The following is a 15015-nucleotide window of genomic DNA, read 5'->3' on the forward strand; positions in this document are numbered from 1 at the left end:
CAAAACCCATTTCTAATGCCCCAAAACTCGTTTCTAATGCTTCAAAACTCGTTTCTAATACCTCAAAACTCGTTTTTAATGCTTCAAAACTTGTTTTTGGATTCAGAACTAAAAGTTAGAAGTAGAAGGTTAACCTTGTAAGGATTTTATCACCCTAAAATCTAGTATATTTTGATTTAACTTATTTTTGTACACTTTTTTATGTTTTTGCTTATGTATGTGTCGGTTATTGAGGGGAATGTAAAAGAGTTGTTAATAAGATGGTCCTGATAAAAGGTTTTCTCAAATGGAAATTAAGATCCTCTCAATTTTATTTAAACTGGATTATATTCAGTTAGTTATAATAAAATGATATTTTTGTCTATAACTAACTAATATTATCCAGTTCATTTAAACATAAGAGGATCTAATTCCCATAAATGGGCGAGTGGGATCTTAGAGATGTATTGGTATGAATCCGCATCGGAGCTTCAGTTGAAGCTCATCACAACCATGTTGGCTCGCCACCAGAAATGAAGACCGCACTGACCTCAAGTCTCAGATCAACGCCAGTTTGCTTCAAGTATATATATATATATATACCCTAGTGGCTACTACTCTAATTTTTCATTCTTTTCGATTTTGATCTTATCTTATTTTGTTACTAACACTACTACTAATCAAAAATTCAGGCAGAACAGGTGTTTGCACGCATTGCTAGCGCTTTCATTTCTTTTTCTCCATAAAACCAAAGACAATTTTTTACTCAAAGTTTTTTTACAACATAAAAAACAAGAACCTCATAAAAATATATTCAATTCTTAATTATATACATGACGTGGTTTTAACAGTTTTAGTTGGATGTCTTTCATAAATGGTTATGGCGGTCTCAGCCATTTTTGTGGACTTTTTGACAACATTTTCCTTGTCCAAAAAGTTGTATCAACACTTTTGATTGCTCTTGGAATATCTAAATCCAGATGTTCTCTCCTCCATTTTCACGGTAGTAATACTCGACGTCTTCTATGTAGACTCCTTCAATTTTCGTTTTTAGCAGGTTACTTTAGATATAGCTTGTAGATCTAAATCTAGATCTAGATCCAAATCTATCTCTTCAACCTTAGATATGATCATCTTCTTCAGCCAAGGCGTGTCTTTCGTAGGGATGTCTACGATATCGTGCTCCTCCGCTGCTGCTTGTAGGGTTTTTGTTTTTTATTTTTTTGTTTGTCCTGACCTTCGGGTTAAGGATTTATTTGTTGTCATAACCTTCGGGTTGAAGATGGACTAGATCGGTGTGAGGGCTTAACTCTCACTCCCGGATTTTTAGTTTTGTAGTTGTTTTTTATTTTTATTTTTGTATTTACGCATTGTCCTAGATTTAGTCTGCACGAAACAGATTTGTTCCTTAAATGTAATTGTACTTGGGTTAACAAAAGCTTGAAATCATTTTTACGACGTTGGCAATAATGTTCAATTTGGTATTCACCATCGTTCTCATATATATGCAACTTAAAAGTTCTCTAGAGAGGTAGCTAGTAATCTTGATCGGCAAACTTTTAAAATATGTAATCAATTAAAATAAGTCTTGTGATTTAAGTATGTGGTGAAATTACTATGAAAAAAAGCTTTTAAAAAAAATCCTAAATTTTTCTCCAATAATTATTCGTGAATCTAAACAAATTATAAATGGAAAAACGACAAGACTAATTTTGCAATAAAACGGACACTTTTGTAATATATATATATAGACATATAGTAGCGTCTGCGTGGCTTGCCTTTGAAATTTTTGCCAATGCTTTTCTTTCATATAATTAATTTGATAACTTCATTCGTCAACTAATTTTTTTTTTTTTAAAAAAAAAAAAAATGGTAGTAGGCTTCTCATTAGATAATCAAGAGACTAGAGCAAATTGCTCCAGTAACGTACAAAGCATCACGAATACACTCAAGGGGCGTTTCACGCCAAGAAATATTCTTTACATGCTTCACGACATATTTGGCAAGTAAATGAGCCACTTGGTTCCCCTCCCTCCCTCCTAACAAAAGTAATCTGCCACTGTTGAAAAGCTTGGATCTCCAATTTTATATCCTCAACAACATGCATGCTCCATCCAGCTGCTGTCCACGTTCACCGAATTGACAGAATCAATAACAGATTTTACATCTCCTTAGAAGTGGACCCTAGTAAGACCCATCTCTCGACATAAATGAATTGCCACAAGGACCGCCATCGCCTCAGCTGCCGCCGGAGCAAGACTGTCCACACCTCGCCGCCATTCATCAACTAATTAATTATTTTGTTACACATTTTTAGCTTGCGATATTCAAGAAGCAAATACGATAGTCTAAAATAATAAGTTAATGTCTTCGTGCATATATTTCGACACTTAATTAATTTTTAAAAGGAAAATTTTAATTACTCATCTCGATCCGGTCGGTCTTCCCCCCTGTTCCTGCCGAGCGTTGCACTTAACCGAACAATGGTTCTCGCAATAGTGCGTGGGATTGCCGAACATTTTCAAGCATGGTGTATAGCAATTCAAGAAGCATGCTGGGTCGTATTTCTTCTGGGTCGTCGCCTCGTGGAGGCTGAATGTCATACCGACAATAATGCTCATAACAAACACTGCCACCAACTTCTTGGCCATTGCATGTCTTTGCTTGGTCTTTGTTTAATTTGCTAGAATTCTTCTGTCTGTTTCAGTGCTAGCTCCATGCATGGAGATTGGATGCAAGAAGGGGAAGATATACAAGGTATATTATATAAGGGGATTTGCAACATGTTTCTTCCTTTTTTGTTTTAGGGGGAAGGTTGTTGTTATCATTGTGCGATGTGCATGCATATGCTAAAACTTAATGTTTGAATGATTCATTTTTACCATTTTTGGCTTTTTGTTACGTGAATAGTTAACAAATCTATTAACTCGGGTTGAAACGAGAAAGGAAACATGATCCTGTGCATTTCTTATTCTTTCCTATATTTGCTAATTGAAACAACTAGCCGTAGGAGATTAGAGGTTCTGTGCCTTTCGACAAACACAAGGTTTGAAGATTAAGATTGCATACTTTTATTGATTGATCATGCCTTTAAATAGAAAGCTAATAAGACATAAATTAGTAGTTGAACTCCTAAACCTACTAGGATACTTGAAAACCTAAGCTAATAAGACATGCATTGGTATGTTACATTGAGTAGAACTCACCCTTAAAAACATGCTTACAAGGGAAAAGTGCTCAATAACTTATATACACATGGTCAATATTAAACTTAACCCATGTGGCAGGGCCAGCTCAACCGCTAGGTGAGATAGGCCGGTGCCTAGAGCCCCACATTTCTAAGTCCCAAAATTTTTTTTTTAAGGCCCAAAATTTTTTTTGCTAAGGACAAAAAAAATTTGCATAAAGGCCCTCAACATGCTTTAAGAAAAATATTATTATTTGTTTATAATATCAAGGCCCCAACATGCTTTCTTTAGGCCTTCAACATGCTTTAAAAAAACAATATTACAATTTTATTTTTTTTATAATATGGAGGCCTTCTGCACAATAGCCATGAGGCCCTCAACAGTCAACATGTTTTAAAAAAAATAATATTATTTGTTTATAATATCGAGGTCCTCTATAAAATAAGAACGAAAAAAAAAATCTGAGAATCCCACAGACTTGTTTGTTGTTGTTATTTTGCAGAAATCCAACTCCTCACAAAAGGTTAAAATGTTTAGCTTTTCACATTTCAAAAATGTTAAAATGGTTATTTTGCAATCTACAAAAATGTTGAAAGACAAAAATAAGTCTGCTTAATTTAATTATAAAGAACAAGGAGTAAGGGCAAAATGGTAATTTTAGTCTCAAACAAAAAATACTAAGTGCGGAATCGGTGCTTATTAGGTAAGGATCTTCTGCCATATTAAAATAAATATTATTTAATTAATATTTAAATATTAAAAAAATAAGGCACAATTTTAAAGTTTTGCCTAAGGCCCCCAAATACATTGGGCCGGCCCTTCCATGTGGGACACTAGGATCGTAACATACCACCACGGTTCCGTGGCCGACGTCCACGTCGAAAAAAAGCTCAACTCACTTATCAGTATTTTAATTTAGCTCATAGGTCACTCCCTTCGTAATTCAAACCCCTCAACATAGTGGCTAGCTCTTAACCAAATGATACAAACCTTGGATAGAATTCATCATTAAAACCCAGCTTACAAGGGAAGGGTATCCAAGAACTTATATATACATGGTCAAAATTATATGTAACCCATGTGGAACACTATGATCATAACACTTTTGCTAATAATATCATGGGAAAACCTTCACACTCATTTCACATTCACACAAGTAGCATGTTTTAATTAAGTGGTTTTCAATATCAATCACTTTAAAATAAAAATTATAAATTAAAAAAAAAAAAAAACTACTTAAAATATGTATAGAAATTCTCAATAATTTTGTTAATCTCTAACATTGTTCAATGTTCAAATTAGCCATTACTATTACTTTAATGATAAACAAACAAATAGTCTCAATCATCGTCTGTTTATCTTTTACATTCGTTCCATTTCAAACTTAGAAGGCTCTCTTTTTGTAAAAGACACACATACACAAACACACACAAATTCATCTTATTTTAGTTTTATGCATCTAGCAAGCTCAGGTCGCACACCATGAGCTTAATTGCTTGTTGATGGATTAAAATCTTGTTGATTTTGATTATTTGGACTTATAATGTCAATTCCAACTCACACACGTACGCTAGAAAGAAAACTATGCTGCTCAAGTAGCCATGGCGACGGGAAACAGCTCTTGCACATTGATCGATTAAAAATACTCTAAATTATTTGTTTATTACAACAGGACCAATTTATTGAATTGATTTTAAATCAGGTTTAGTCATATTTGAGCTAACCAGAAGCATAGTTGCTTCACAATTATTATTATTATTATTATTTTGTCTATTTTAAACTTCTACCGAAATCAGTTGAAACCTAAAGCTCTGCTCAACCAACAATAAAGCACCTAGCTAGCTACGTACCCCCGATATTACTCCATGAGACTAAAGAAATACTCTTTCAAATATAGAATTACCTTGGGTAAAGATTGGAAAAATAATTTACTTTTGAGAAAAGTGGAAATTATAATCCTTTTATTTTTACGGTCTTTAATTTCTATTATCAAGAATGTTGGTCGAATTATGAAATTATTTGTAATAATTGATAGGGGAGTTTATCATATGCTTTTGATTTTGTTAAGAAGAATTTTAAAGTGTTGAAGAATATTATTTGGACCGAGGAGGATTTTGGAATTTTATTTAGGAGGGTCCTTGATATTGAGTGTGCACCTTTAGCTTTTAGGTGCAAAGCTAGTCTCGAGGTACCAAAGTCGTGACCATGCACCAAAGGTCTAAAGCCCTAGTTCTGCTCTAGGCACTAAAGCCTTACTACCGCGCCAAGCACCAAATATTCGGGGTTTGTTTAGTTTGCGGAATAAACTCTTAAAATATAATGTTTATTCTTATGCAATAATTATTCTTTTGTTTGGTAATGATATATTCTTGTAAATAGTTATTCTCATGAGAATGATTAATTCCATACACACAGAAATAGTTATTCCTCTCAAAATGAGAGGAATAGCTATTCATTTCAAAATGAGAGGAATAACTTTTCCTTATGAAATTGAATAAATTTTTCAAAAAAAATCATATTATTTTTTTATTTACTTCAAAGAAAAACTAAAAACTAAAGAAACGTAAAAAAATAAAGTGGTGATCGACCACCCCTGAGGGTATTTTGGGGTGGCGGTTTGCTTTAGGGATGGCGCCGCCACCCCGAAGCATATGGGGCTTTTAGTAATTTTGATTAAATTCCAATTGAAGCATGTGTGTTGTTACCAAACTAAGGAATAAAAATAGTTATTCCATTCAATTTTCTTTTATTTTAAGTAATAACTATTCCATTTCTAATGGAATACACATTTCGCGAACCAAACGAGCCTTCAGTCTTAGCTAGGACAGTCGATGGCTAACACTTAGAGCACTCCTTGCAGCCTCACCAAAACTATTTTTTGGTTATTTTCGTGAGTCAATTTAGCAAAAGTGGTTTAAATCTTTACTTTTCAAACTCATCATTTTAACCAAAATAAAATGGTAAGTGAACAGTACTCACTAAAGATAATGAGTACTATTCACTCACCAGATGAATAAAAAATAATATAAATTTTCTTATATTAAATGGAATAGTAAAAATTGATAGTTAAAATAGTGAGACCGACAAGAGTGCTTTACAAAAATGGATTGTTAAAATAGAGAAAAATGTGCTTTTAATTATTTTGATAATGCTGCTAAGAATGCTGTATTGAAGATTAGGGATAACCCCAATTGTTCAAAAGGACAAGATTCTTGATTCCCATCCAATTAGATATGTCGACTATGAGAATATGGGATAATTTGTATAAAGATGAATAATCAAGGGCCCACTCAAACAAAAAAGCTGGAAAAGCCTAGAGTCATCTGTCTCTCTCGACAACTACTGCATAATTACAAGTCCACTACATGACAAAAAAACAAGAAACACCTATTATGGACCTCCACAAAAGAATCTTTGTATAAGAAGGGCCACAAACCACCCAAAAAAGGTATGGCCTATGAGGCCCAAAAAATACTCTATTAAGTTTTATTCTCAATATGTTTTACTGATTTAGACATGTATAGGAAGTTCCTCAATCTTCCGGCGTTCATCATCCAAAAATCTAATTCAACAGATAATGTCGAGAATAATATCAAACCCTCAAAGCTACAACATCTCATCTCACATCCAGCGCGCACCTCCTCCATATTTTGAAGGAAAGCAAAATCATGGAAGACCAGCAAGCATTCGGTTTGCTTTGTAAGAAGAGTTTAAATGCGAGGAAATCTTCTGAATAGTGACGATAACCATCCTATCTTAATAATTGCATAGATGATAGGCTCGGTGAGAATACGTCCCCTTTAATTTAAGGCCCTATAATTTCAAGGCAGCTAAATCCTATTAAAAACAACAACTTACAACTTAAATGGAGGAGGCACGTCAATCTTTACAAAAGAAAAAATAAATAAAAGAAAGATGAGAACGGGGGTGGTTGGCCACCCACCCAAGGGGAGGATGGGGCACAACACAAGTTGCATGTTTGACCTGTTTCTCACGTTCCGTAACTTTGGGTTTTTTGGTCCAATTAGTATCCTCTGAGACTGAGAGGGCAGAAGACGACAACGGGATTGTGCTCAAAGTTGGTTCAATTTTTGAAATCTGCAGTGGCCCACTGTTTTAAAAGACCCCAGCGGCATGGCATATATGTGGCAGTTGGTGAACTCCAGCACTAGTGAGGAGACACGTGTTGTTCCTAAAGTCGCAACACACTTTCCCCCCTACAAAATAAAAAAATTGCTACAAATTTTCACTCTTACATTCTAAAATGTATATAGCTAGAAAGACAGTTTTTAAAATTAATTAAAGACACGTAAAAACATATGCATTTAAAAATGTGAGAATAAAAATAACATTTCGCATCAATAATGGTGAGGTGGGTGGATGGCGACAGACGAGGAGGAATGGATAAATGGCTGTCAGAGCAAACAGGCTTATAAAAAATTAAACAAAAAAGGGGTAATCATATTAAATTAACTTCTTCACACCACTTTCCTCCTTAAAATGTGGCGGAGCAAATTGGTAATTTAGCAGTCATAGTATGTGGCTGGCCTTAATAATGCTCTCGCGATTTGATGGATTCTTTAAGATTTTACCTACCCTAGTGTTTGGGTACAAAATCTAGAATTTGTCACTAATATATTGACTTTTCTAATTAATATTTTTAAATTTATGAAATTATTTGTCAAATTTTTAAGAGAATCATTGATGAATGTCGTCAAGTCGTTACCATTTACAAATAAATCAAAATGGACTTCCCATAAAGTAAAGTTATTTCCATAAAGGTTGTAATATATCATGTTCAGTTAATGGCGTGATTTTAATTCAAGTTGATAGCAATAAACACTGATAAACAGTCAAGTGTAAATCAACATCAATGGTAAAAGTATTAAAACGTGAAATGTTAATTAGGGAGGTGAAGAATCATTTTTGTTTCCTTGATCTTTGCAATCAAGTTTATCTACCAAAATGGCACCTTTGTCTTCAAATTCTTTTGTGATTAACTTAACTTTGAAGTAATTAACCATATTAAATAAATATGGTTGTTAGGTTTAATAATATTCGTTATCAAAATATTCTTTTAAAAATGTTACCACGTGTTTATATAATATATAAATGAGCCTAACAAGCTAAGCCAAATCAAGTTTATACAAACTTTTGTGAGTTTAATTCGAGCGGAACTTAGTATATAAGCTCAACTAGGTTATTAAATAAACAAAACTTGGGCCGAACTTATCGAAACCGAAATCAAACAAAATCTCGGCTGGCTGTGTTCTCAATTGAGGATGACAATAAGGTAATACCTATAAAAAGATATATGGCAGTGTGTGAATCTCCACCATAGAAAGATAAGATTTTTTTTTTTAAGGGAAAAAAAAAAAGAGAAGAAAGAAAGAGCAAATCCACACATTGTATCATTTGGTCTATGTACCCGAACTAATAACGATATTCGAAATTATGCAGGATTATACACACAAAAAAAAAAAAAAAAAATCATTTTTTGACTCTCTTTTACCCTATGTCTTGTTTCGACTTTTCCTTTCACCCTCTGTCCGGTCTTGTTTCGACTTTTTCGATCATTCGAGATACAATTTTAAAATATTGCATCTTGGATATTTAAATCGTGTATCTCCTTCCTTGTGCTGAGTTTCCTATCGTCAAAATAAAACAATTCACAACCAAAAAAAGAAAAAAAGAGCCGTAATCAGAAATATCAGGCGTAGGGGAGCTCGCCAAGGAGTCCCTTGACTTAGCTTGTCATTAAGCAGTCATTAGCCGCCACGTAAGCAGAGAAAGCTAGAGCCGAGCGCCTCTGATAACTTCTGAAATTCAAATCCGCTCCACTTCTTCGTTGTTTTCAAAAACCCGCCGTCTCTCTCTCTCCCTCTCTCCCATAAAGGACAGACGCCCTCTCACCTAAACCTCTCAAAAGCCTTTAAAACGTCTCTCAGTCTCGCCCTGTCTTATCAGAGAGCACAGTAATCCGCCAATGGCGAACGTTAGCCAACTGCCCTGCGACGGAGACGGCATTTGCATGGTCTGCAAGGTCACTCCCTCCGATGAAGAGAAGCTCACCTGCAGAACGTGCGCCACCCCCTGGCACGCAACCTGTCTCTCGTGCGGTCGTCCGGAGACCCTTGCCTCCTCTCTCCAATGGGAATGCCCCGACTGCTGCACCTCCGCCGGAGACATCCTGCCGGTGAAGGTTCCCGGCGGGGCCTCCGACGACCTAATCGATAAGATCCGAGCGATCGAGGCCGATGCCTCCCTGACCGAGCGAGAGAAGGCAAAGATGCGGCAGGAGCTGATGGTGAGCGGAAAGGCGTGCGTTGATGGAGAGGAGGAGGAGAAGAAGAAGAAGAAGACGAGTGGAGGAGATGTGTTGGATCTTCTGGGCGGGAGCTTCAACTGCTCCTTCTGTATGCAGCTACCGGAGAGACCTGTTACGGTGCGCTTTCTTCCTTCTTTTCATTTTCTGAGCTTCTTTTTGTCGATCACTCTGATACATCATTTTCTTAGCAGTCAATGCCCCTCACATGTCTCCCTATATTTTTGTTTTTCTTTGATAATTTATTTTTTCTTATAGCTTCAAATTTTCGATTACTTTTGAAATGCCTGTTGTTCTCCGTCCAATGCCAGTTTGTCGCAATATTGTCTTTTTTTTTAAAAAAAAAATAATAAAATAAAAAAATTTCCTGGCAATTTAGGAATGAAATTGCCTGAATTGGCAATTTGAAATGAATGAGATGTCGGTCTTCATTGATGTTTCATTGACATGGAAGTTGGTTCTTCTTGAATTTTTTACCAGACGCCATGCGGGCACAACTTCTGCCTAAAATGCTTCCAGAAATGGGTTGCGCAAGGGAAGCGTAATTGTGCAAAGTGCCGCAGCTCCATTCCTTCCAAAATGGCGAGTCAGCCCCGTATCAATTCTACCCTTGTAGTAGCCATTCGTATGGCAAAGATGTCCAAGTCAATTGTTGATGGAGGGCCTTCGAAAGTTTATCATTTCGTACATAACCAGAATAGGCCTGACAAGGCGTATACCACCGAGCGTGCACAAAGGAATGGGAAGGCCAATGCTTGCAGTGGAAAGATATTTGTTAGTGTCTCCCCCGATCATTTTGGTCCTATCCCAGCCGAAAATGACCCCGTAAGGAATCAGGGTGTGCTTGTTGGGGAGACTTGGGAAGATAGACTGGAATGCCGACAATGGGGTGCCCACCTTCCACATGTTGCTGGCATTGCTGGACAATCAGACTATGGCTCGCAGTCAGTGGCTCTTTCTGGAGGCTACCAAGATGACGAAGACCATGGAGAGTGGTTTCTGTACACTGGGAGGTTTGTTTTCAGATTACTGCTTGATCGAATGGTTTTGGTTTTTGATGCAATAGTCTTCATTGAATCTATTATCTTTATTCATCAATTACTAGGTTACTTTCAAAGCTAGCAAAATAAACATGTTACTGCTAATTCTGGCTGCTGTTGGTGATTCATTGCCATTTGATTGTTCCTGTAAGATTAGTCAATTTGAGGACCTCTGGATGCATCTTGGTAGCCTCAGCTTTAGAACAGGGCTAAATGATTTTATGTGGAGATTTACAATATGAGGCCGTGTTTGGCAATAATGTTTAGATTCCAATGTTCCTACTGTAGGGCTTGCTTGTTTCAAAATTTTGTTCCCCTTCCACAATAGCTCTTGAATGCTTTTAAGACTTCCTACGTTGAGGATGTCTTGTGTACATAGGGATCACCTTTGGTGGATCATATTAGGATGGAACCATTATTTATGTTGTTTATAAGTTTTTCGCAGTTCACTTTCTTTTTTCTTATCCGACAAAGCTTCAAATCTTCCTCTGTATTTATTCAAATCTTCCACCGTATTTATTCAAATCTTCCACTTACCAAGCATACTAATAAATGTGATCAATATATCTTCTATTCCTGGCCTTCTCACTTATCAAGCATCTATTAAATTTAATTGCTTCTGCATGTGCTTGTGGATGGCAGTGGAGGCAGAGATCTTAGTGGGAACAGAAGGACAAACAAGGAGCAGTCTTTTGATCAGAAGTTCGAGAAACTGAACAAGGCACTTCAAGTTAGCTGCTTAAAAGGGTATCCTGTTCGAGTTGTCAGGTATGTGTTAATGATGATTCAGTCTCTTGTTCTATCTCTAACATCATTTAGATCCCTTTTCTAATTTTATTTTCTGTTTCATTTAATAAGAAAGTCATAATTCTCCACCATCATTCCGAATATGTAAATTGATGTTATCCATTTGAGACCATTTTATATTTGAGTTTGCATAACATTAGGCTGATGCATTAATTCTCATTCTTCCAATTATAGAAATAGCCAACTAATTATCTTATAATCTGGCAAGACCGCTTGTTAGATGAAAAAATATTTGAGACTGGCTTTAAAGGAAATTAGTTTCCTAAAAGTAAACACTACTTTCTTGCTGGTGAGGGTTTCTATTTCTTGGACATCAATTCATTCAATGAACTAACTATTATTTAGAACAAAATTGAAAAAAAACAAATTAAGAAATTAGGAAATTACCAATAGCTAAGTGTTTTGCTTTGCTTTGTCCCTTCTCATGATGAGCAGGTCCCACAAGGAAAAGCGCTCTTCATATGCCCCGGAAAAAGGGGTGCGGTATGATGGAGTCTATAGAATTGAAAAATGTTGGCGAAAAGTGGGTATTCAGGTAATATGTGCTGTACTTTTTTTTTAGAATTGCCCATCTGGTTTGCTTTTGCTAACAGATCTACTGATGTGGTTTCCCTCATATAGGGCTTTAAGGTCTGCAGGTATCTGTTTGTTAGATGTGACAATGAACCTGCCCCATGGACGAGGTTTGTGTTTGGTCAATTATTTAATTGTCTTATTCTTACTTGGACTCTAATAAATTTTCCTAACTTGAACTGCAGTGATGAACATGGGGATCGACCTAGACCTTTACCTGTCATCTCTGAGCTGAAGAAGGCAATGGAAATAACGGAGAGAAAGGGAAGTCCATCGTGGGATTTTGATGTGGGTGGTTTGAAATTGTCCCTCTCAACCTAATATTTCTGCTTTAATTGCTTCTGTTTGTGGGAGATTGTGTTCTGCTCAATCCGAAAGCTGCACATTAATGAACTAATCATGACAGTAAAGAAGGCGTCGTTGATGATACAATAAAGAAATTTTGATAAGCAATTCTAGAGTTGGGTGTCTATAGTTATAGTTGTTCACTTTGAACATAATTTTTGTTGTTGCAAGCTACTAAGCTCCAGCATTTATCGCTACATGTATTAGGAGGAAGAGGGTTGCTGGAAGTGGAAGCAAGCTCCGCCCCTGAGTAGAAAAAGGGTGAAACCAGTGAATTCTGAGGACATAAAGAGGTCAAGGAAAGCAATAAAACGAGCTCAGAATATGAGTGTGAGGGAGAAGCTCCTAAAAGGTCTGTTCTCTCTCCAATCTTGAGTCATTTGTCATTAGCTCTTGAGTTTTGACCCTCAAGTTCAGTAGGTGCGGTTAAAAAATGTTGATAGGGTTGATCAAATCTCGAAATGTGAATCTAGAGAAAGAAGTAGGTTTGGTCAACTCTTTGGTTCTTTATGAACTTGGAGTTGTTTTTGAATAGTGAAGCAAACTCTAGTTTTTTAGTGGTTGGTTTGCATGTTAAACCATGTGTTAATGACATGCAATTCTACATTTTATATTCACTTGTATATGTTGCATATGCAGAGTTCAGTTGCCTTATCTGTCGGCAGGTGATGACTCTCCCAATAACAACACCATGTGCACATAATTTTTGCAAGTTGTGTTTGGAAGGTGCATTTGCTGGTAAAACTTTTGTGAGGGAGAGAAGCAGGGGTGGACGGGCGCTTCGATCCCAAAAGAATGTCATGAGCTGTCCATCTTGTCCAACAGACATCTCTGATTTTCTCCAAAATCCTCAGGTGTGTCATGTATATGCACATTTTCACTGATTTCTTACAACTGAATGTTATTTGTGCTTTATTTTGCTTTTGGTTCCTAAGAAAATGGAAGGGAGACTACCACTGGTAATCCTGAAACAATATGGACTGAATGCTTGTTTTAAAAGGCACTTGAGCCTCATGTCTTCCAGCAACCAGATGGGGGTATTACTGATTTTTTAATCTTTCATGTATGAAGTATGAACCCTTCTTTATTCAAATGGAGATGTATTTTTCATCAGCTTGTGGAATTGAATGCTGCAGGTGAATAGAGAATTAATGGATGTGATTGAGTCATTGAAATCCAAGACTGAAGAGGAGAATGGGAAGCCTATTGAGGAGTCAGGTGAGGAAACGGATGGCTCGGAGCAAAGTGTTGATCCTTCACCCCCAAGCAGTGAAACCAATGCAGAAAATCCAGAAATTACAGGTGCAGAGAATGATGTGCAGAGTCCTCCAACCAAAAGCAAGCCTAAAAGAAGCCTGAAGCAAAAGGAAGTTGATGTTGGAGAATGCTCACTAGCGAACAAGGACAGGTTGGAAAACAAGACTTGTTTGAAGAAAGCTGATGCTGAGGGTTGCTCACTGAAACAGGGTGTTGTTGGTCGAAAGAGCAGGAGGAGAAAAGCTGAGGATGCCGCGGATGAAAATATTGGTGTTGGTGTAAAGACCAGGGGCAGGAAATCACAGAAAGTGGTGGGTGAAGGAAATGATTCTCCATCAAGTCCTCTTGTTGTGCAATCTGATGATGACTTTGAATGATTAATGTTATTGGTTGGATCATCAGGTAGAGACTCATTTCATTGGGTGGGGAGTATTTTGGGTAAAAGGGACATTGGTAGGCTTTTTGGGGTGACTACAGGGTTTGTGTATGAGAATGGGGCTGAAAATTGGATAATGCCTGACTTAGTTGAGCTATCTATATAGTAGATAGCGTTTTTGTGAATGCTTAAGTCATATTTGACATAGACTTAAATTAAAAAAAGGGGAAAGTTTACATACCCCCCTCAAACTACCACCCAATTGATAATGTTCCTTCCAAACTTTAAATTGCAACAATGTATTCCTCAAACTATCAAAACATTGTCAATGTCCTCCTCATTGACGAAACTACCCTTAGTAAAATTAAAAATAAAAAAAAATAAAAAAAAAATTAAAATTTCTGGAAAAACCTAAAATTAAAAAAAAAAATCTTTTTATTAGAAAAAAAAAATTAAAAAATTTCTATTTTTTTTTTTTTGTTTTTTTAAAGAATGTTTTTTTTATAAAAATTTCCGTTAAAAAAATGTATATATATTTTTGTTTAAAAAAAGTAAAATTTTCGTTTTTTAAAACATATTTAAAAAAAAAAAAAAAAAATCTAAAAGAAAAAGTAAAAATTGATTTTTTTTTTTAAATAAAAATTTTGGTTTAAAAAAATCGTTTAAAAATTAAAATAATTTTTTAAAAAAAATTAAAATTTTTGTTTAATTTTTTTTTTTTTTTTCAATTTTAAAGGTATTTTTGTCATTTTGATAAATATATAGAGGCATTTTGATCTTTTTGCTAGCTTTGAGGGGGATATTGACGATGTTTTAGTAGTTTAGGGATACATTGTTGCAATTGAAAGTTTGAGGGGACATTGTCAATTGAATGATAGTTTGAGGGGGGTATGTGGACTTTACTCTTAAAAAAAATAGTAATATTTTATGGTTGTACTTCATTTTCAAAATCATTTGATGTCTTGATAATTGACCAACTGCTGAGTGAATATTAGCTAGCGATATAATTAATAATCGGGATAGTCGGATGAGGAAGTGTTTGAGCAGTCTTCTATGCTAGTTTATTCTACTCTAAAATGGGTGTGGTGCACGATTTAGATGCGTTGGTAGGACTGCCATTGAAGA

The 15015-nt window shown here is 35.8% G+C and overlaps 1 protein-coding gene across 1 annotated transcript; it reads left to right on the top strand.

Annotated features, from left to right (window-relative positions):
* Positions 1 to 9034: 9034 nt before the first annotated feature.
* Positions 9035 to 14213, top strand: LOC132176198 (E3 ubiquitin-protein ligase ORTHRUS 2). The gene is made up of 9 exons (XM_059588335.1): positions 9035 to 9612; positions 9973 to 10505; positions 11175 to 11300; positions 11775 to 11874; positions 11961 to 12022; positions 12098 to 12200; positions 12465 to 12609; positions 12897 to 13111; positions 13394 to 14213. The coding sequence occupies exons 1-9, from the start codon at positions 9154 to 9156 to the stop codon at positions 13889 to 13891; spliced, it is 2241 nt and encodes a 746-aa protein (XP_059444318.1). The 5' UTR covers positions 9035 to 9153; the 3' UTR covers positions 13892 to 14213.
* The last annotated feature ends 802 nt before the right edge of the window (positions 14214 to 15015 follow it).

Source organism: Corylus avellana, chromosome ca3, assembly GCF_901000735.1.
Source record: "Corylus avellana chromosome ca3, CavTom2PMs-1.0".
Taxonomy (NCBI): domain Eukaryota; kingdom Viridiplantae; phylum Streptophyta; class Magnoliopsida; order Fagales; family Betulaceae; genus Corylus; species Corylus avellana.